A 23,233-nucleotide genomic window follows, 5' to 3' on the forward strand; every position below is an offset into this window, starting at 1 on the left:
AAACAGGATGACTCACTGGTTCTTCACAAGATTTTCTTCATTTTGACTCATTTGCCTAGGCCAGAAACTTGCCTCTTCCCTCCTTCCATCCCCCTCCCGGTGCCTCCCACGTGGACTTGGTGTACGACGCTCTCCCGGCCACTGTAATGCCTGAACGTCGCTCAGGGCATCCTGTCCCTCTCCGCGCTGGAACTGGCTCCACCTAGGCTGTTGTGTTAACAAGAACAGTTACCTTACCTTTTTAATTCTCTGTGGCTCCAGGCTTATGCTCCTTCAGTTTATCCTTCATACTGTTGCTAGTGTGCTGTGGGTAAGGGATAAATATGGGCTCATCTCTATCTCTCACAGTGTCTTCTGGTGTCCGAGAACAAAGTCTAAGCAGCATGTTCTCTAAGTCCTTCTGTGCTATATATTCTCTCTACCATTTTGTTGCCATGTGTCTCCTCTCTTGATTTTTTCCCCCAAATGTTCCAGCTATTGGAAGCATAATCCGTGAAGGAAGCATGCTTTTCCATAGCTCCAGGTCTTTACTCGTACCCAGAATAACCTACCACTGGTCTCTCTTGCACCTTTTCTCAATCACCTGCCCAGCTAGAGCTGATCACGCCCTTCTTGGCAAAGTCCATGCATACTGGTGTCATGTGCTTTGGTGCACTTGGTTCTCTTATGTCTGTCTTCCCTTACTGACTGTGGCTTCCTGTAAGGTCGGGCTTGTGTCATCTTCATCACCTTATTCCTAGTGCTCAGCATAGAGATAAGTATTCAGAACCTGTTGGTTGAATGAAATTTGTTTCTGTTTTATGTCATCAAACTCAATATGGATTTTTTTATAAAAGGGCCATGCAAATACTAAAACTTGAGGGAGGAACTAACTTAGTAAGCCTTTTGTTTAGAACCTTGTTGTCCTTCTTGATATCAGTATGAATTCCTCTGCATTCATAATTTTGCTCTGGATTTTAACTACCATTTTTGCCTCATGCCTATAGGCCCTCTTTATGTTAATATTTCTAGTAGTGTAATTATTATCATTGGCTACTATTTATTGAAAGTCTACTCCATGCCAGAAATTGGTGCTTTCATATATTTCATTTAATCCTTTCAATAAGCCCAAAAAATAGATCTTACCTTGTTGTATAGACGACTAGTCAAAGATAGAGGTTATGTAACTTGTGCACAGCAGGATTCACCCATTGGACTGTTGAACTGAAAGCCAGCTTGCTTTCTACTGTGCCTTTTACTGTTGAAGAATTTTAGTATTTTCTGGATATTAAATTATTATAGGGGTTCAAAAGGTAAAATTTATAATTTCAGGAATAATACTTGGGTATTATTAGAAGGAAACTAATTTGACTCCTGGTGTTTATCTAACATGGAAATTATTAATTCACAAACCTTATTGAGCCTTCTGAAAGGTTTATGCATCCTGAATATCTTTTCACTTCAACTTTGATGAATGGATTCCTGTTTGACCTACTGCAGAATTTTAATTACTACAGAAATAGCTGCAATATCATGTTTGGTGATAATGAGTATAAAAGGTGTATATATATATATATATACTCCTTATATATATATAAGGATAATGGGTATAAAAATGGGTATTATTGCAGACTGTTGGTGAGGATGTAATTATGCAACCTCTCTGACGGCCACGTGGGCAGTGCCTGCCAAACAAAGATGTGTGTACATCATCCAGCAATTGTCTATCTAGAGATTTACTGACTGAAAGATTCCCATTTGTTTGAAAAGATACACAAACACACACACATCTGTTAGTGGGAAGTTGGTTGGCTAGACTAGACTGTGGTACATTAATACTGTTGAGCTACTAGAGTAAAAGAAAGGGAAATCCTTCTGTACTTATGTGACAAGATATCCATACATGTTACATATGAAGAAGGTAAATTGTATGAGAGCCCCATTTGTGTAAAAAGAAAAGTGTATGCTTTCACGTTTTAAAAATAATTTTGTATGTATAGGAAAAGCATGTAAGATCATATCCGCATTCTTTATGATTGCCGTGGTGGGAGATTTTTACTTTGTGCGCACGTGTAGTCTGAATTTTTTGTGATGAGCAAGTATCACTTTTTGATTGAATAAAGATTTTAAAATGTGCTCATGTAAAAGTTTTTCATATTCTGCAGTTAAAAAAACTATAATGAAAAATCAATAGAAAAAGAAGTACATATATCAAATGATGATGTGAACTGTCAGCAGAATTACTTTCATTATTGCTTTTCTACCTGAGTATTATTTCTCTAGAATTGTGAGGATTCAAATTTGGGATGGATTTTGGGGCAGCTTAACCTAAAGAATACCTTTGCTTTTGTCTGGAGTCTGTGAGCTCCTGCTCACCTGGTGCCCTTGGTGCTGGTCTGGGTCTCCCGCAGAGAGGGGGCAGCGGTGCGCCCGAATCAGCACACTCAGCACACACAAGGCTGGAGGACCACGGGTTCCCTGTGATTTTACATCCTGAAGTTGATTGTGGTGTTAAACTTGTTACTGGATTGTTTTTCTGAACTGCCACTTCTCCAACTTTGTTTTAAGGAATAAACATCATCCTGACCTTCATCTCTGGGCTTGTTCTGGGAAGCGAAAAGACCAAGATCAAGCAATTGCTGGGGTAGAGAAAAAAATAGCAGGGCAAGACATAGTTAATCTAGAAGAAAAGAAATATGTACAGAATCATAAAGATCCACCTCGTTTGCCCCTAAAAATGGAAGGAACTTACATAACAAGCGAGCACAGCTACCAAAAGCCACAAAGTTTTGGTCAAGATTGCAAATCTCTCGCAGACCCTGGGAGCTCAGATGATGATGATGTCAGTAGTTTTGAAGAAGAACAAGAATTCCACATGAGAGAGAAAAACCGTTTACGATACTCAGTAAAAGAAGATGGAATGCCTGAAAAGGTATAACTAGTTCATTTGTCTTTGCTTGGAAAATATGATAGAACAACAAAGGAAAATTTTATAAAATAAAACCTACGAAATTCCCAGATTTTACTTACATTTCCAAGGTCACAAGTGCCTTGTTAGGGCAAAGACATTTTTGCTTTCCCCACAAAAAACCCTGGCCTTTTGGATATTTAATTATCTCCTAATTCAGAATTCTAGTAATTCAGTAAATGTTTGCCCTAACAAAAGTTTCAATTTTATAAGCACAAGCAGATAGCTCCAAAAAACATGCACCACATTTTATTCCAAATGAAAATGTGTGTGTGAGAACGTGAAAGTGCATATGGGTGTGTATACACTAATCTGTTTTCCTTTTTTATGTGTTTTAGATAAAATGTGGCACGCTAATCTCCTTTTTTAAAATTTTAGCATATTTGTAAGTGCACATCAATCCCATTATGCAGTAAGCTGGATTCTTTACAGCTCTGTGTACAATGAGTATTTATAAACTTACTTCCTGTTCGCTGGGATTGTCTTCGAGATGTTGTACCTTCATTTTTTATTGATTTTCAATTAGCAATGTCACGTTAAAATTAGTTCTTTATTTTTGTGGCCTCTTTTATCAAGTAATCACCATAAATAAATACTGAACTGAATTTGGTCATGGAATTTGTGGTAAATTGTTTTGTCAAATTAATATCCATCTTATGAAATGAGTTATCGCTGAAGAATCTGGGTTCAGATTTTGTGTGTGTGTTAAGCAGTTTGCAGTTTTTAAGTTTTTAAAAGATTTTCGTCTTCCCTCACCTCATTAATTTAACTGCAATAGTAAAGTGCAGTCTACTGTTATTTAACTTTATACTGGCCTTTGCCAACTGTCTGGATTTCTCCATCATTGCTTTTTGCCTTCACTCCACTTATGTCACCAGTTTAGATTAACTGAGGAAGGGGTCAGTCTGAATTAGCTGGGCATTCTAATTACGGAATATAATCAGCAACTTCATTTATTGAGCATGTTGTACTGAATGCCTTCTGCCCTGCGTAGCACAGTGGAGTAGCTGAGCAGGAGAGACGTGGTGGGTGTGTCTGCTCTTAAGGACCATCCACTGGAATGGAATTGTGTGCTTGCACTTCCTTTAAAAGCAGTCCAGGAGTTGGATTGGATTTGACTGATCATTGTGGGTGGTGAGGTTTTTAATATATCTTTCCCTTTATGACGTATTTCATTCAACTCTTTGTTTTTTTCCAATGGTGTTTTGGAGAAGAATCCAGCTGAAAAGAATCTGGTATTTGTTTATAATGATAAAAAGGGCACTGAAGACCCAGGAGACTCTCATCTTCAGTGGCAGCTCAATCTCCTTACACACATAGAGAACGTGCAGAATGAAGTTACCAGCAGGATGGACCTGATAGAAAAAGAAGTCGATGGTAATAAAGAAGGAGCTAAAATACAATGACTGGAGTATGTGAAGTGTCTGTTGTTATTAAGTTATTTAAAGCTTTCAGATTACAGGACGAAACGGCAGAGTCTCGTCATACTGATGGCGCGACCTTGCTCCCTTTAGGTTGTATTTAACACAGCTGCGTTTGAGGTCTTTTAGGCTCAACAGTATGACTAGGTGTTAGGTTTGTTTTGTTTTGTTTTTTAAGGTGGATATTCATTAAATATTGTCCATCTGCCAGGCTCAATCTAGAGCACATATAGAATATTTGTTAGCTTCATGAAGCTGTGTTTTCTTTGAAAGTCAGCATGAGGTCTTTAAGCATATTTAAAGTATGAGGAAAAACATTTTGAATCTTTGTTTTTACTTTAGTCAGTATTTGTTAAGTAAAATAAACGACAACCCCCCCCCCCCCCCCCCCAAAAAATCTTGCAAGGTTAAGTCAGTAAGCCTTAAATTTGCATACAGGTTTTCAAATGGTTTTCTTTTATATTTTTGATTTTGTCACACAGAGGCCCTGAGAAGTAGACAGGAAAAACATTATCCGAATTTTATAGTTGAGAAAATAGAAGAACTTGGATACCTGATTCCTAATCCAGTGTTTTCCCTAATGCTTTCTGGCTCCTTTTTACTCCTCTTCTCATAGATTGCATTCCCTTTTTTTGTAATTTGCAGAAGTATGTGATGCCTCCAGCCTGCACTAAGTTAGAACTTCTACTGCTTGTTGTTCCCTGAGAAAAGAGGAAATGCAAACCCACTTCAGAAACATCTTCCATTTGGTTATAAGCCAACTGTAGAGTTAGTTTAATATTTTGAGTAGATTTTTGAAGGGAAAAAATGCAACTTGATACTATCCCCTATTATTATTACTAAAAAATGTAGATTGTAATTAATTATTCTATTTAGACTTCTAATATGCTTGCTGTTTTTTAAAAAACTAATAATAAAATAGTGGGACTGAAAAGGACACGGAGAAATTGCCACCTCCTTTCCTTTGTGAAAAAGAACTTAAAGATTTTTTTAAAAAAGTGGTTAGAGTGGCTAAGTTTCACTTAAAATAAAGTAGAAATAATTTAAGTGTAGATTAATACAAAGCTTGAGCAGACACAGGCAACTGTTGTTTTCTATTCCAGGAGAGAGTAAAGCAGAGCCATTCAAAATGAAGTTAGTTTATATATTTATAAAAGGAAAAATTATCTAAAATAATAACAGATATAAAAGGTTATCAAGAGGGACTAAAACTCTTGTGGGACAGGATGTAAAGATGCTAAACTGCTAGGAATGGCTTGAGTGTGTTGGCAGAGAAAGAGAAGTAAACTTTGTCTTCATCACTTTTCCAGCCTTCTAATTATACCATTTTGTGACCGTTCTTCCAGTTGCCGTTTGAATTTGTTCTCTTCTCTCTCTTAGTTCTTGAAAGCTGGCTTGATTTCACAGGGGAGTTGGAGCCACCTGATCCTCTCGCAAGACTGCCCCAACTGAAACGCCACATCAAACAGCTCCTAATGGACATGGGCAAAGTACAACAAATAGCAACTCTTTGCTCTGTATGACAGCAGGGAGAACTCTGATGACAAGAATGTGATCTTCAGTTAAATCGTCTCTGTTATCCACGTGACTGCTGAGTGGATGGTTAAAATGTTTAGTGATGGTTGGTCATTTACTGATTTGTGACATCAGTAGGATGGCACCTTGGAAGGGAAAGTGAAGAACAACTTTATCAAGGAAGCTGATATTTAAAAAATTTATGAGCAAGCTATTAATGATAGTGTGTTGTCTGCCAAGGCTCAATGAACTAGAATGTAATCTATACTGAGGGAATTGAATTGGCAGGATTTTTGAGTAGTTGCTTACATGAAGCTTGAGATACCTGTAGAAAGAAATATGGTGCATTTATATAGTTTTTAGTAGAAAGATCCATGTTTGTAAACCAGCATTTGGCCAAAACCAAAATTGTAGAGGAAATTTAAATTCTGGAGAGTTCTGTAAGGTTGCTGTAAGAACTGTCTTCTTTGTGGTTGATCCAGCTACACTGAAGTTTAGAGTGTGTAAACTTTTATAGGATCATGAGCTCTTTCTTAGGTGATGAATGTCCTTAATCAGAAAACTGACAACAGAAGTCTCACTTCTGGGGAAAACAAATGTGAAATTCCTACTTCATTATGAATATATTTTTAAAACGAACACCAAATAATTGGAATTTATTGCAGGCATTAAGCTCATTAAAACAAAGTGTCTTAGAGAAGGGTCAGTGTGCCAAATGATGATGATACTGCTGGAATGAGAATTTCAATGTTGGGGGAGTCCTCTCAGCCTCACGCTCGCTCCCACCGTCAGTCCATCAGAAACGTGAGGACCATGTGTCCCAGACAGACGCGGATGGTCGAATTCGGTATTCAGGCCCCAACCTGCATTCTGATCCTGAGTCTGCGTGGTGTTTGCCTTCGGAAGAGAAACTAAATCACTTCAGCTGGGATGAGGAGTGACAACTGGATCAAAATAATTTCTGGCTGTGGATTTTTTAACTGCTGGTAGTGGAATACTGGGAAAGCTTCATTTCTGAAGATCAGTTTTATTTTTAAAAAATACATGCGCACTCAAAACTTGAGCTTTGATCACAAATGGACAAATTCCTGAAACCAAAGGCAACTAAGTTGCTGCGTTAGCTCTTGCTGGATGTCGAGCCCAGGCCCTCCGTGTGCCAGTGCCCTCGTGAGCTGTGTGCCGCCCGCTACACACGCAGGTGTGCGTGAGCCCGTGTGCTTGTTTGAAACACTCACCGTACATATGTACATAATCGACACATATTTATATCTACACATATCTAGTTTTATTACTATAGACTATAAGAATTGGTGGTTAACATGAAATGTTACCTTTTAACAGACTTTTTAAAAATTAGAAATGTATGTACAGGTTTTGAAACTTTTTTAAAAAGAGGAAAAAAGACTGTTAAGAGGAGGCTATTTGCTGACATATAACACTTGAATATTTTATGCCTCATCCTGTTTGTCAGTTCTAGCGATCTGTATAAATGCATTTTAGAACTGATGGACAGTAAACTTGAATTTATCTTTGATAAGAATACATGCCACTGTACATTCAGATGTTATTTAAATTTTCACACACACTGTTCTATATGTAAGGTACTGTATGTAAAACTCTTTATTAAAATGATTCCACATATCCTAAAATTTCAGCTTGCCTCTTTGCGGCCTTATATTTTGATGTAAAGATGATTAAAAGATTGTGCAAAACAGTCATTAGAGATTTTTATTGCTTTTTGAGATTCTCCAACTTGACAAATGTGCCAAAGATCAACAGACATAAAAATACAGTCCTGTATATTTACTTGTAATACATTAACTTTGTCAGACATCTTACTGAGAAATGAAAAGCTTTAGTAGAGGTGATATTATGGGGTAGTTGCTTAAATTTGCATATTAAAGTTAAAAAATGGTGCCTATATTCCATGTGTGGAGTAAACTTGCTAATGTTTGTATTTCAAGATTGATACTGTATCTCTTTCATTTGTCTTTGAAAATAATGGCTCTAATCTTTTCCCTATTGTGTTTAAATTCTAGACATTGAATTTATATCTTCCTTTTTTCACAAATGGAGCAAATAGCATCCTTAACCTATGAATCGTGATGTTGCCTAGATTCTTGTCACATACACAGGAGACCCTTTGTAGCCAGCAATGCTCGTCTTCTCAGTCCCTGGTGACCATGGTTATTAATGCACATTTGCTCATGTATATCTAAAATTAGATCATTTTATTTGTTAGCCAGCAAACTGGAAGTCCCATTAATAATTAGATTACTAAAACTTTTGCTCTGCTTTTATGTATATGAATTGGAAGTCTGAGTTTTTTATTTTAGATTTTTAAATCTATATCAAATTATTTGTATGCACATATCCATCGTTTAATATAAAGTGTATCAACAGTTGGTTGAAGCCTTTTAGCAACTAGTGGGCTGAGCCATTCCTTATTAAAGAGAGAGAATTCAGTTTTGAAAAGCTCATTGTGAGAGGTTTCAGATGAGTTGATTTTCTTTCCACTTAGTCTTACTTAAAAAAATAAACTATATATTTAAGTATAAGCAATAAACTAGAGAGGGTGTTTCTTGAAAAGATAACTTTTTATTGCTGCCCAGACAGAACAGAATGAGCATTGTCGGGGAGGGAGCCTACTTAGTATGTTACTGAAAAATATAATTTGTGTTCCTCATACTTGTGTGTGGTTCTACTGACTTTTTATTTTCAAATTTAAGAGTGATGCACTGTTTTCCTTAAAGAAACTTGGTCATTCTGATAATTTCAGGTAAAGCCCCTTTTCCTGACACTCACCTCATTTCCACTAACTTACTTCCTCTCAGATATGCATGTTCCACATATTCAAAATGAAGCACTCCATTTCCCCGCCAGTCAGCTGGATCCCCTACCGACTTCACTGTCTGCTGAGAGCCCTGGCCTGAAACTCACAGTCCCGCCCCTGCCCCATGTCCATTCATCACTAGATGTGCTGGTCCCTCAAAATGGGTGGTGTCGTCTTCCTCCTTTCAGTCCCACGAGTTGTCCACCATGTTTTATAAAGTCATGTCCTGGAGGTATTACTGCTGGCCTCTGAAATACTACCTTTGTCTTCATTCTAATTCATCAGAATGGTCACTGCCAGGCCAGAGGATTCACGCTTACCGAGTGCCTGCTCTTTGCTGGGTATTGCACGTGTTACCTACAGTATCTAATTTAAAATAGATAAAGCAAGATCATTTTCAATATGGGGAAGCTGAGGTTTAGCGACATTTAGGAACTTGTCCTGGGTAAGACTTAAGTGGCAGGTTCAAGGTGCAAACCCCGTGCCACTCAAGCTCATGTTCTTTTCCCAGCAGGTGTGTTTCAACTATAATTGTCATTTCTGATTTCTCCTCTGAAACCGCTAGTACCCCTATTTCTAACCAAATACGATTGCGTCATCTGGCTCTTCTGTCCTTTACTTAACCAATTCTCAAGTTCATTTAAATGGGGCCTCTCTTTTAGAACGACCATGCTCGTCTCCATCTCTTGCCTTCATATCATTGCCCACTTCTGGAAAATTCTCTGTTTTCTGTGTCTCTACAACCCCAAACAACTCTTCAAGCTTCAATTTCTCCTCCTAAGAGGAGCAGTCCATAATTGAAGACCTCTTACGGTCTCCTGCAATGTGCCAAGCTATGGAGGAACTAGTCAGCGAATAGTAATTTGCTATAGTGGAATGGCGTGAACTTTGCAGTCCTGTGCTCAGATTTTCACTCTGGCAGTTTGTGAGCAGTGGTCCCTCTTGAGCTTTGGTTTCCTTATCTATAAGATGGGAGTAATTCCTAACTTAGAACCATGTTTTGAGAGTTAAATGAAGCAAGTAAAGTACCTAAATGCTCTTACTAAACTATGAAGTTGGAAATTAAATGTAGTAGACATATTGAGTGTCATCTGTGTGCCAGCCATTAAGTTACATGGCTGGATATGGAATTAACGTTACTAAGATCATAGTCTATAGGCTAATGGAAACAAAAAGCATTTTCAATGAGATAGATGATATCAAAGAGTACAAGGAACCAAAGAGGCAAAAGAAGGGAAAGGTAATTAAATTGTAGGTGGAAGGGTTTGGGGGAAATGGAATGTGTATGTTAATTAAAACAGTGGTCTTTGAATGTTTCTGACTGTGACCTCTCTATAGGAATTTTGAAAATTATAATCCATTCCTGGTACCTATTGTCTTTGGATACCCCTGAAAGGACTTCAGTGTGTTAGTTTAGTTAAGAGATCATCCAAGGAAGTTGGAGTGAGGAAGAGGGAAAAGTGGGGGAGGCGAGGAGAAGCCTATGTGCACAACTGAGGTCGCTGCTGTGGACAATGGGGCTTTGATTCTGCCATTTGAAATTGTTCTTCAGAAATTTAAACAATTGCACAGGATGTGATTTCCAGTTTGTAAATATTGGCATATTAAAATCAACCTGTTATCATTTTTAAATGTATGCAATAGAATCATACAATTTTGCTACTTACCAATATCTATTTTAAAAATACATGAGCAAGCTCTTCCTTAACCTTTGGAAATCTTACATATTTGTATATTCTCTTTTTTTGCTTTTTCATTTTACTTGCCGATAGAATGTTATCTTCTTTTATACTTACAGGTCTTTATCTATCATCCTCTCATACTTTGGTCAACACACACAAAAAGTAGTAAATTGCAATTTAAAAATGTATTTATAGGCTTCCTAATAGAGTATCAAAATACAGGAAGCAAACACTACGATCACTGAATAGAAAATGGAAAAACCTACCATTTTAGTTCAAGATTTCAGTCCTCCTTTAACACTAAGTGATGGAACAAGTAGACAGAAAATCAGGATATAGAAGACTTGAACAAAAATGAACACTCAACTTGACATAATTGACATAGAACATTCCAGCCAACAACACAAGAATAAAAATTTCAAGTGAACAAGGAACACTCAAAAAGATGGACTATATCCTGGGCTAAAAACAGGTCTCAATATATTTGAAATAATTGGAAACATGTATAGTATGTTCTGTGGTGACAATGGAATTAAACTGGAAATCAATATTAGGAAGAATTGTGGGGAAAAAAACTAAAATGTTTGGAAATTATCAGTGTACTTGTAAACAACTCACGAGTCAAAAAAGTTACAAGTAAAACTAGAAAATATTTTTAATTGAATGAAAATGGAAACACAAGGTGCTAAGATTTGTGGGATGCAGCTCAAGCAATATTAGGGGGAAATCTAGTTTTAAATGCTTATATTAAAAAGAAAGTTACACGGATTTTAACGATTTACTGTTATCATTTCACAATATATACAAATATTGAATCATCATGTTGTATGCCTGAAACTAATGTTATATGTCAATTATACCTCAATAAAAAAATTAGAAATTAAGGTACAAAATCACTGATCTCAGATTAAAAAGCTAGAAAAATGAGCAAATTAAAACCAAGATAAGTAGAAAAGGAAAATGTAATATGTGCTGAAATCAATGAAATGCCAAAGAACAAACGGGAATATCAATATAAACCAAAAAGTTGATTCTTTGAACAGAAAAATAAAATTGGTTAACTCCTACATAGACTGATCAAATACTAGAATGGGAGAGGGAACATTCCTACGTATCCAACAATTTTAAAAAAGGGATATTAGGAAAAACTATATGTCAATAAATTCGACAGCTTATATGAAAAGGAAAAATTCCTCAAAAGACACAAATTACCAAAACTGACTCAAAGTAACCTATCAATAACTCAATAAAAAAAAAAATGACTCAAAGATAAAGTAATTGTAATTAAAAATGTTTCTTCATGGGGGCCGGCCCGGTGGTGCATCGGTTAAGTTCGCACGTTCTGCTTCGGTGGCCCAGCCCGGCGTTCGCCCATTCGGATCCCAGGTGTGGACATGGCACCATGTGGCAAGCCATGCTGTGGCAGGCGTCCCACATATAAAGTAGAGGGAGATGGGCATGGATGTTAGCTCAGGGCCAGTCTTCCTCAGCAAAAAGAGGAGGATTGGCAGCAGATGTTAGCTCAGGGCTAATCTTCCAAAAAAAAAAAAAAACAGTTTCCTCAAAACTCCAGGCCTAATGTGAATTCTATCAAACGTTTAAGGAAGAAATCTAGATTTTACACACACACCGACAGAAAATAGAGAAAAAAACACTTATTCTTTGAGACCAACTTTGACCTCATCCCATAAGACACTGCAAGGAAAGGAAATTGCCGACCAATACACGTCTCTCGTGAACACAGACACAAAATCCTCAACAAAATATTAGCAATGCAAATCCAATGATACACAGTAGGAATAATGTGTCAAGATCAAGTTGGCTATTCCACAGGAATACAAAGTTGGTTTAATGTCCAAAAGTCAATGTAAAACATTGTATCAATAAAATAATGAAAATTATGTTAATCTCAAGAAAAAACATTTCATAAATTTCAGCATCCATTCATGGTAAAAAAAAAAAAAAAAACTGTCAGAAAAGGAAAAGAGAGGAATTTGCATAACTATAAAGGGCATCTGCCAAGAAACTTACCCTTAACATCAGAATGGTAAATGAATACTTCCCTTCTTAAGAGAAGGAGCAACAACAGAATGTTCACTCTCGCCACGTCTATCCAAGAGTGCTGTGGAGGTCCTGCTCGTGCAACATGGCTCTGGGCTCTAAAGGAAGAAAAATGAAAGGCTTACCACTTGGAAAGGAAGAAGAAACATTCGATGTGTTACGTACATGGAAAAGTCTATAAAGAATGCTACTGGAACTAGCATTTCTACACATTACCAATGAGCTAGTGGAAATTGGAATTTTAAAAAAATACCGTCTTCAATAGCACCGAAAATAGGAATACTTAGGGGGTAAATCTGAAAAAAAATATATGTACAACCTGTACACAGAAAACTACAAAACAATGCCTAGAATAAAGATGAGATAAATGAATAGAAATATAATACCAAAACCGTGGACTGGACGATGTAATACTGTTAAAATGTCGGTTTTCCCAAAACTGAGAGGTATAATGCAATCCCAAGTAAAATCCCGGAAGATTTTTGGAAACGGAAACTAGCAAGCTGATTCTAAAATTTATCTGGAAACATAAAAGACCTAGAGTAGCGTAAGCAATTTTGAAAAAGAACAAAGTTAAAGGACATATAAGTTCTGATTTGGGGGCTTACGATAAAGTTACAGTAATCAAGACAGTGTAAAAGTGGCATAGAGATGTAATTTCATGGTACAGAATAAAGAGTCTAGAAATAGACCTGAAAGATTATGCTCAATTGAATGAATGAGAGTCCCTGTTGCTCCACATTCTTGCCAGCACTTGGTGTTGTCAGTGTTCTGGATTTTGGCCATTCTAAATAGGTGTGCAGCGGTATCTCATTTTAATTTGCACGAAGTTATCCAATTGCTCCAGCACCATTCGTCGAAAAAATTATTCTCCCTATGAGTTACCTGCATGCCTTTCTCGAAAGCCAATTGACCATAATTATGTGGGTTTATTTCTGCACCCTGCGTTCTCTCTCCATTGATCTATGCGTCTATCCTTATGCAAATGTCACACTGTCTGGATTACTGTCGCTTTATAGGAAGGTTTGGAATCAGATAGTGTAATTCCTCTAATTATGTTCTTCTTTCCTCACTGTTCTTGCCAACTCTAGGTTTTTTGCATTTCCATAAAAATTTTAGGATCACATTGTCAACTTCTTTGAAAAAAGCTGGGATTCTAACAGGAAATGCACTGAATCTACAGATCCATTACCATCTTCACACTATTGAGTCTTTTGGCCCAAGAACATGGTCTGTTTCTCCATTTGTTTAGGATTTCTGTATTTTTTCTCAGCAGTGTTTTATAGTTTCCAGTGATCAGATTTTACACAAATTTATTTCGAAGTATTTTATTCTTCTTGATACTGTAAATGGCATTTTCTCAATTTTGCTTTTTCAAATGTTCAATTACTAGCATACAAATAAAATTGACTTTTTAAAATTCTCTGACATGGTTGAACTCACTTACTAGCCCTAGAATTTTTGTATATTCCTTAATATTTTCTGAGGAGGAGGCTAAGGAGGCCTTACAGGTAAATGAAATGTAAGCTCTTGGATTAGATCCTGGAGCAGGGAAAAAAAAGACGTTAGTGGAAAAACTGGTGAAATTCTATTAAAGTCTGTAGTTTAGTTAATAGTATTGTATCGATAATAGTTTCTTAGTTTTGATAACTGCAGTGTGGTGATGTCAGACGTTAACATGGAGTGAAACTGACTAAAGAGTATAGGAACTCTGTACTACGATTTCAACTTTAAGTGAAGTTTAAAAACTATTTCAAAATAAAAAGTAAAAGAAAAACTGTACAACACAAAGAGTGAAACTTAAAGTGTGGACTTTGGTTAATAATAATCTACAAATATTGGTTCATTAATTGTAATAAATGTACCACACTAATGCAAGGTGATAGTAATATGGGAAACTGCAGAGAAGGAGGGTTTGTGGGAGCTTTCTCTACTATGTGCTCAATTTTTCTGTAAATCTAAATCAGCAAAATCTATCAATTAAAAAAGTTAAAGGAAAAGGAATGTGAGAGGATAATTATAATAAGCTATCTGGGAGAAAGAAAAGAAGTCAATGAAATTATTACAAATCCACAGGCAATTATAGTTCCGTCCTTGAAACACTGTCTCTAGGAGTCAGGCTTGCCCGGGAAATCAAGGAGGAAATGCAGTCATTAGGAAAGTATGCTGGCTTCTTCTGATCAGCACAGGAACACTGGAAGACTGCACACAACCTTTAAGAAGACAAGAGAACAAGAGAGTGTTGCTTGGCAGAAAGGCTGAGCTCTCAGAAGGCAGACTGGCCAGATTTCAAATAGAAAATGGGGCTTTGAAGGCCACGGTAGGCTGATGCAAGTGGGAAATGGAGCTGCAAAGAAGACACAAGTGCTCTGAAAAGAGCCACTAAAGAAAGCAGACGCATCTTAATTGCTACCAAACCAGAATAGACTTGAGAAGACTGGACCAGGCTGCATTCTGAGATCTTGGCTCTCTTGTTGGATTTCTCCAAAGACAGATGGGACTAGGATCAGGGGACTATAGAGAAGCTCCATCTTGAAGCCCCAAATGGGGCTTCAAAGTAAGAGTGAGGGGGGACCATCCCTTGAATGGGCCACTGTATGGAATGCTTACAGAGAATCTAGACATATGTGGGAAGATTGGACCAGAAATATTGGCACAGGATACTCCAAATAATTTGAGTGAGTTTCAAGGTGAGGCAGCCACCTTCATGCAGAGGTGAAGATCCGGGTATTATTTATGCCCTGAGGAATATGCCTGAGAAATGTATGGAATGGTGAGTCCAAAGGAGGCACACAGATAAGAGACCCGTTGAAGGGAAGCCAGGGAAAACAAGACAGCATCCACGCCTGGTTTCTTGATTGAATGGCAGAATGCCTTGATGCTGACAGTTGAGGAAACGGCAGCAGACAAGATAGGTCTGAATCACTGATACTTCTGGCAGTCCCAGAGTTTATCGGTTTTATCTCTTCCAATCTGCAAGACCCAAAAGGGAAAAATCTAGAGGCATATGTTTAAAAAATATATGTTTTCCATAAGGAAAAGAGCAGAGAGAAAGAGAAAGACTCAAATCCAGCAAACAGTATCAGTCCAAAATGAATCAGAGAAGGAAAGCAAGTAACTGAGGAAGCTATTTAAACTATTAGAAAATAGCCTGAGCTTTCCCAAAAGCAAAAGGGGAACCACAATGGAAAATAAAATGTCAGCATCATATTCCTCTACTGCGGAAAGTAATGTAGCAAAACAAATACTACTCAAGACCTGAAGAGCTGAAAGTGAGGAAGGGCAGTGCTTCAGGCACACCAGGCTTCTGGTCCCACCAGTCTCACGGGGCCACTGCCTTCAAAAGCCTCAATGAGCTGAGGATGATTCTTCAGCTGAAAAGAATTTGGACATAAGGAGGAAACATGCCCAAGGCTAAGGTTTCAGAGGGTTGCAAAATTCCAGGGCAGAGTCCAGGACAGCAGCCACCATGGGACAATGGCTGTCAATGGCTGCCCACCCGAGCTAGTGCATCAGGTGTTGTCAGATACATCCATCTTCAGTGAGGCACATTGGGCTCATGGAAGAAATAGAAATTTAGAGGTTTTAAATATGTCACAGGGGGAAAAAAATGTAGCTTAAACAAGACTGATGTTTAGGGCCGTCACCATTGAAAATTTCTCATTTTTGCAAGAAAAATAACATGGAGTGTTTATTGTATGCCTGGCACTGTACTGTGCATCCTACACTTATTAATTTATTTTGCAATCACATCATCCTATGAGCTTGGGCACTAATAACATTACAGCTTTATAGATGGGGAAATTGGGGCACAGAGAAATTAAGTCCCTTGTCCAAGGTCACATAGTTGGTACTCTTACTAGGGTCTCATGGAGTTAGGAATGGGACTACTTTGATGGATGATCTTTTCCTCTCCAAGAGTTAGCCATTCTGCTTTTAATGGTTAAGACCATTGGATTAATGAGGGGGAGTGGGATGTTAGGGGCCTGTTAGAAGGGGAATGCTTCTGCCTCATTCCTGGTTTTCAGTCCATCAGAAGGGATTTTTCCCTAAATACTCTTGGCCTCTTCTTCACCTCTTACTTTTCCATGGATGTTGATAGTTACCTGGTTGGTAGGTAACATTCCCTCTTTTCTCATAGAAACATTTTTGCTATAAATTTTCCTCTCAGTACTGCTTTAGCTGCATCCCACAAATTTTGATATGTTGTCTTTACATTTTCATTCACTTCAATGTATTTTTAAACTTCCCTTGAGATTTCCTGTCTGACCCATGAAATATTTACAAGTGTGTTGTTTAGATTCCAAATGTTTGGAAATTTTCCTGTAGTTTATCTGGTATTGATTTCCAGTTTGATTCCATTGTGGTCAGAGAACACACTGTATGATTTAAATTCTTTTTAAAAAATTTTTTTAAAAAACGTATTAAGAAATTTTTTTATTGCAATAACGCTGGTTTGTAACATTATATGAATTTCAGGTGTATTTTATAATATATTTTGAATTCTGTGTAGATTACATCATGTTCAGCAGCCAGAGTCTAATTACAATCCATCACCATACGCGTGTACCTAAACATCCCTTTTTCCCTCTTCCCTCCCCCTTTCCCCTCTGGTAACCAGCAATCCACTCTGTTGCTATGTGTTTGTTTGTCATTGTTTTTATATTCTACTTATGAGTGAGATCATACAGTATTTGACTTTCTCCCTCTGACATTTCACTTAGCATAATACCCTCAAGGTCCATCCATGTTATCACAAATGGCTGGATTTCATCATTTCTTATGGCTGAGTAGTAGTCCATTGTGTGTATATATGACATCTTCTTTATCCATTCGTCCCTTGATGGGCACCTAGGTTGCTTCCAAGTCTTGGCTATTGTGCATAATGCTGTGATGAACATAGGGGTGCATGTATCTTTAGGCATGCATGTTTTCAAGTTCTTTGGATAAATACTCAGCAGTGGAATAGCTGGATCATATGGTAGATCTATTCTTAATTTTCTGAGGAATCTCCATACTGCTTTCCATAGTGGCCGCACCAGTCTGCACTCCCACCAGCAGTGTACAAGGGTTCCCTTCTCTCCACATCCTCTCCAACACTTATTGTTTCCTGTCTTGTTAATTATAGCCATTCTGACGGGACTGAGGTGATATCTCATTGTAGTTTTGATTTGCATTTCCCTGATAGCTAATGATGTTGAACATCTTTCCATATGCTTATTGGCCATCTGTATATCTTCTTTGGAGAAATCTCTGTTCAGATCATTGGCCCATTTTTTAGTTGGGTTGTTGGGTTTTTTGTTGTTGAGTGGTATGAGTTCTTTGCATATGTTGGATATTAACCCCTTATCTGATATATGGTTTGCAAATATCTTCTCCCAATTGTTAGGTTGTATTTTCGTTTTGTTCGTGGTTTCTTTTGGTGTGCAAAAGTTTTTTAGTTTCATGTAGTCCTATTTGTTTAGTTTTTCTATTGTTTCCCTTGTGTGGTCAGACATGGTATTTGAAAAAATGCTGCTAAGACTGATGTCAAAGAGGGTACTGCCTATGTTTTCTTCTGGAACTTTCATGGTTTCAGATCTTACCTTCAAGTCTTTAATCCATTTTGAGTTGATTTTTGTGTATGCTGTAAGATAGTGGTCTACTTTCATTCTTGTGCATGTGGCTGTCCAGTTTTCCCAACACCATTTATTGAAGAGACTCTTCTTTCTCCATTGTATGTTCTTGGCTCCCTTGTCAAAAATTAGTTGTCCATATTACAATTTAAATTCTTTTAAATTTGTTGAGGTTTGTTTTATGGCCCAGGATAAGGTCTATCTTACTATATCTTCCATGTGTGCTTGAGAAGAATGTGTATTCTGCTCTTGGGTGAAGTGTTCTATAAACATTGATTAGATCCTACTGGTTGATGGTGTTGTTGAGTTCTTCTGTATCCTTGCTGGCTTTCTCTTTAGTTGTTCAGCTTGGGTCATTTTTATTGTTCTGTTTTCAAGTTTGTGGATTCCTTCCTCTGTTCCTTCCATTTTGTTGTTTAGCCCATCTATTGAGATTTTAATTTTGGTTATTTTAATTTTTAGTTCCAAAATTTCCAAATGGTTCCTCTTTCTATCTTCTTTTTCTTTGCCGAGACTATTCCTTTAGTGAGACTTTTTACTTTTTCACTTGTTTCAAGTGTGTTTATGATTGATCACTGAAGCCTTTTTATGATGACTGCTTTAACATCCTTGTCAGAGCATTCTAACATCTGCATCCTCTTGGTGTTGGCATTTGTTGATTGTCTTTTCTCATTCAAGTTGATATTTCCCCAGTTCTTGGTATGATGAGTGGTTTTCTGGGAAGTTTGGGTATTATGTTAAGAAACTGTAGATCTCATTTAAATCTTCTGTTTTAGTAGAACTCTTCTGACATCACCGTGGTGGGAGAAGAGGGACACCACCTGATTGCTGTTGGATGGGGTTGGAAGTCCAGGCTCTTACTCCACTTCTGTTGACACTTGGCAAGTTACTGGCTCCTTGTTACTGCTGGTTGTGGGGGGTGGGAGTTTAGGCTCCCTCCAGGCCTATGCTGATGCCACCCTGGCTGGGAGCATTGAGGGTGCCTCATTGCTCCCCATGTGGCCTTCGCTGACACCACTGGGCAATGGCTTTGCTACTGTGGGCTGTGGTGAAGGTCCTGCCTCTCCACTAGTCCTGTTCTGTCACCAGCCCAGTGGGAAGGGGAGAGTGCCACCTTATTACCACTGGGTAGGGTGGGAGTTCAAGCTCCCCACTTGGTCTCCACTGACTCCAGAGAGAGGGGCTCATTACTGCTTAGCCGGGGAGAATGTCCTGGCCCCTCCTGTGGCCTTTCTGTCACCACCCTAGCAGGGGGCCTGAGGAGCCTCTTTACAGCTTGGGAAGAGTAGAATTCTAGGCTCCCCAGCTGGCATGAGTGTGGATGGAGCCACGGTTTTCCTGTGAGATTTGCTGGAATCGAGCAACTGTTATCTAAGAGTTCTCTCTCTTGCCCGGCTGCTCTTTTCCTGGACCTTTGGCTCAAGAGACTTTACTTGGAGCTTTTTGAGGTCTGTGCTCATTGGCATTTCTAGTTGCTGGCTTCTCTAGCATCCAGTCTGAGATGTGAGAGGCGTGATGAAGTCCATGAGCTTAAGATTGTATTGCTCCTCTGGTCCTGAGGTTGCTCACGGGCTGTCTTCTTCTATCCACCTTTCAGTGTCTTCTTCTGTTGTTTTACGGATAGTATCTGGGTTTTTGTTAGCTGTGCTTCACAGGAAAAATAGGGAAAAGTATGTCTTTCCCATCTTTCCGGAAGCAGAAGTCAAGTACCAGGAATTTTGATTATTGCTCACACAGCCCAGAATAAGGGGGGATGTGGTCTGGTCACTGGGTGTGTGGGAGATGGGGAGAAGCTGTCCAAGGCAGTGGCCTGGCAGCCAGCAACATGGCGACAGGCTGGGTTAGGGGAGAGATGGCTGGTGAGCGATTCTCTGTTGTGGGTGACAGCTGATGGATGTCAGAAACAGTGACATCTGATGTTTGTTTTGCAGTAATTTCCTCCTCTGCCTTCCAGTTACTCTCCCTTTCTCCCAAATCTTCGGTGAGTGCTTATTATACACCCTAGTGTTAGAGAAGGAAGGAGATGAAAGAGGTTATCTGAATTGGGGCCAAGGAGAGTGGGACAGGTGGCAGGGCCAGCGATGAAGAGCCTGCCCGAGCGATGGAGGCCTGAGCCAGGAGCAGGTTGGTGAAGACCAAAGCAGGGCATGGCCACCTGGAGTTCCCGTGGGAGCCTGCTTGTCCTCCCTGCTCAGTGGAGATGAGGTGAGAGCAAGGAGCTGAGTCATTATGAGAAAGGGTTTTCGTGGTGAGGAGGCGATGCCTTGGCGTGGTTCTCTCTAGGCTCCTCGCTCTGTTGCTTGGGCGGAGAGAAGCACCTCTCCTTCTGGGTGCTCTTCTCGCCGACTTGGAAGGAACCCCTTGCCTTTCTGGCCCACTGAGCGCTCTCACGCTCGCAGATGTCCGAGCAGCGCCCCTTCTCCAGGTGGAGTCTGAAGTGCGGTCAGCTCACGCTCTGCCCTTCCTCTCCCTCACAACGCCCTTCATTCCGGGGATATCTTGACTGCTTCACGGCCCCGGTGTCCAATTAGACGACCCACCCCCCCAAGACACACACACCCAGGCCAGGAGGCGTTGATTGATTCCACTCTGTTGTTTCCCGGGGGCCAGGCCAGCGAGAATGACTCAGCACACAGGCTGAGCCGTGCAAGCTCTATGCATGCATTTTAGGGGCTGGGAAGCTTGGTGAGTGGGGTTTGTGGTCAACCTCGAACCCCGTTCAACATTTCATAAAACTTGTCTGCTTTAGAACACCTGGAAATGGAGAGATGACAGGGGCTGCCCAAGGCGTCGCTTCTCATGTGATTGTGTCTATGGAGTGAAGAGATGCTGCTGGCCCTCTGAAGCACACGCAGTGTTACTTGGCCCATTTAATGGGGGCAGCAGAGGACCCGGTGGAGCGAGTTCTTCCTCTTGTGTCTCCTTTTCCAGTAAATGCCAACACATCTCAAATCATCTGAGCCTGAAATCTAAGTCCCATTATCAGTTATCTCCCTCACTCCCCATGGCTAGAGGGTCTCCGGGACCTGCTGGTGCTTCCTCCTGCACACCTGTGGGGTGACTCTGCATCCCTCCCCCCTGCAGCTGGAGAAGCAGCCTGGTGAGGGCAGGGGTGGAGACTGTGCCAGTGGGCTAGGCCAGAGCTGGGGTACCCCCCTCTGCCGCCCCCAGGAGGCAGGAGGAGTAAGGAGGGGTCAGGCCCAAAGAATGAGAATGAAGCCTTGCTGGTGGGATTCAGACGCTGGTGGGCTGTGAGGGGAGATATGTGGGATAGCACTCATCCTAGAGAGAAAGCAAAAGCATGTTAAGCTGCGGAGTTGGGAGAAGTGTCGAGGAGTTCGGTTGGGGATGTGTTGAACTTGAAATGTCTGTGAAAGGTCCAGGCAGCATGGACCTGAAGCTTAGCTGAGAAGTCTGGCCAGAGCTGGAGCCGGAGCTGGAGCTGGAGCTGGAGCCAGAGCCGGAGCTGGAGCTGAGATGCTGGAGCCACAGTCACCTCTGAGTCCCCAGGGAGGTCATGCAGAGCAGGGTTCCTCACTCGTTTCTAATCCCACATCCTGCCGGTGAAAATAACTGTCGCATTTTACTTTGTGTGGTTTGTATCACGAATATAAAGATGCGGATTGTAAGCGGCACTGGGTGCTTATCCTATACAGGTACTGTTGAAAGCCCTGTACCGGTGCTAACTCTTGTAACAGTCGTGGCAACTGTGTTAGGTCGCACAGTGCACTGCCCTGCCGTCACGCCCCTTCATCCTCCTCCTCCTGCACAGCGGGCTCCCCTCCCAGCCTTCCTCCACCCATCCCTCCCCCTGGGACATGTCCCTCCCTCTCCATTCGGGGGGCCACATGCTCAGCCGGGTCTTCCCTGCTCACCCACCACTCCTGCCCCTGCACTGTCACTCGCCCCTCACCTGCAGGCTTGTTCTCCTGCGTGCCCGTCATTCCCCGGTACGATGTCATTTACAAAAATGAGAAAATCAATAGTGACAATGGCCAGCATCCCCTGAGCCCGTCCTCGTCAATGTCTCATCATTCCCTCATGGCCACCCCAGCAAGTGGGCACAGGGCATTTTTCTCCTCTTGTGTCTGTTTCCTAGAGAAGGAGCCTAGGGCTCAGGGGGGATGAGGTGATTTGACAGGTCCTGTGGCGACAGGAGCGAAGGAAGGAAGCTGGCTTTGCTAAGAGAAAACACACTGATGCACAGGCTTTGTGGGGAAGCCCCAGCTGGCATTCCCTTTAGGCTGGCGGGCGACGTCTGAAGGCCTGGGGCAGAGGGGAAAGGAGGATAAGTATGAACGAAAATGCGTGTGTGCGCCTGTGTGTATTTGGCTCCCTCAGTAAAATCCTCATATTCCGTATTAATGGCTTTGCCTGTGTTGTTCTCCGCACTATCCTCATTGCCTAGAATAGTGTCTGCTGCTGTTGAGCGCTAAAAATACTGGTGGAAGGAAGGAGGGAGGGAGAAAAGGAAGCAAGGAGGGAAGAAAGGAGGGAAGCAAGGAAGGAGGGAAAGAGAGAAGGGACGGAGGCAGAGGGGATGGCTTTGACTTCAGTGGCCTGAGCTTGTTGCCCACAAAGCCACAGACCTTTGACCTTCACCTGCACAGATGAATTTCAAAGCCACTTCACCCAGTTCTGCCCCCCTGGAGCCTCGACAAGGTTCTTGTCCCCCACTGGCCACATGAGTGTCCTCAGAGGGAGCAGACACAAGTGGAGGGACTCCTTGTGACCAGCAGAAAAAACAGGGCGGGCACTGCTTCGCTGAGTGCCCGCAGGCGGGGGAGCGGGGCCCACAGCAGCTCTATAAGAGCTCCCTAGCCAGAGCCCTGGGGTGGGCAGTGGCTTGTACCCTTCCAGCCCTGGGAGGGCCTGGAAAAATGGCCCTGGCCCTGTGGGTCTGCAGTCTGCTGGGCTCCGCCTGCTTGGCGTCAGCCAACATCTTCGGTGAGTTCCAGGGGAGGCCACAGAGCAGGGGTCTGGAGGGAGCCCTCAGGCCGGAGCCCCCATATCAGCTAGGCTCTGCCCCAGGGCCTTGGAATGTCTGCGATCTCATTTAATCCCTCAAGGTCCCGGGGGTCGGTTATTGGCTGTTTCCTTTTCAGATGAAGAGACAGAGCTTCTGAGAGGGGGGCTGAATTGCCTGAATTCACGGAGCT

At 40.8% G+C, this 23,233-nt stretch overlaps 1 protein-coding gene across 40 annotated transcripts in view; it reads left to right on the forward strand.

Annotated features, from left to right (window-relative positions):
- The window catches only part of PHF20L1 (PHD finger protein 20 like 1), a 70,649-nt gene extending 62,132 nt beyond the window's left edge, over window positions 1-8,517 (forward strand). For 26 of the 40 annotated variants that reach the window (XM_070221290.1, XM_070221293.1, XM_070221296.1 and 23 more), the window contains 3 exons: window positions 2,548-2,911; window positions 4,159-4,324; window positions 5,749-7,806. In XM_070221290.1, the coding sequence (XP_070077391.1) occupies window positions 2,548-2,911; window positions 4,159-4,324; window positions 5,749-5,891 (673 nt within the window). In that variant the 3' untranslated portion in view covers window positions 5,892-7,806. 40 annotated transcript variants of the gene reach the window in all.
- The last annotated feature ends 14,716 nt before the right edge of the window (window positions 8,518-23,233 follow it).

The sequence above is a fragment of the Equus caballus genome, chromosome 9, assembly GCF_041296265.1.
Source record: "Equus caballus isolate H_3958 breed thoroughbred chromosome 9, TB-T2T, whole genome shotgun sequence".
In the NCBI taxonomy this organism is placed as follows: domain Eukaryota; kingdom Metazoa; phylum Chordata; class Mammalia; order Perissodactyla; family Equidae; genus Equus; species Equus caballus.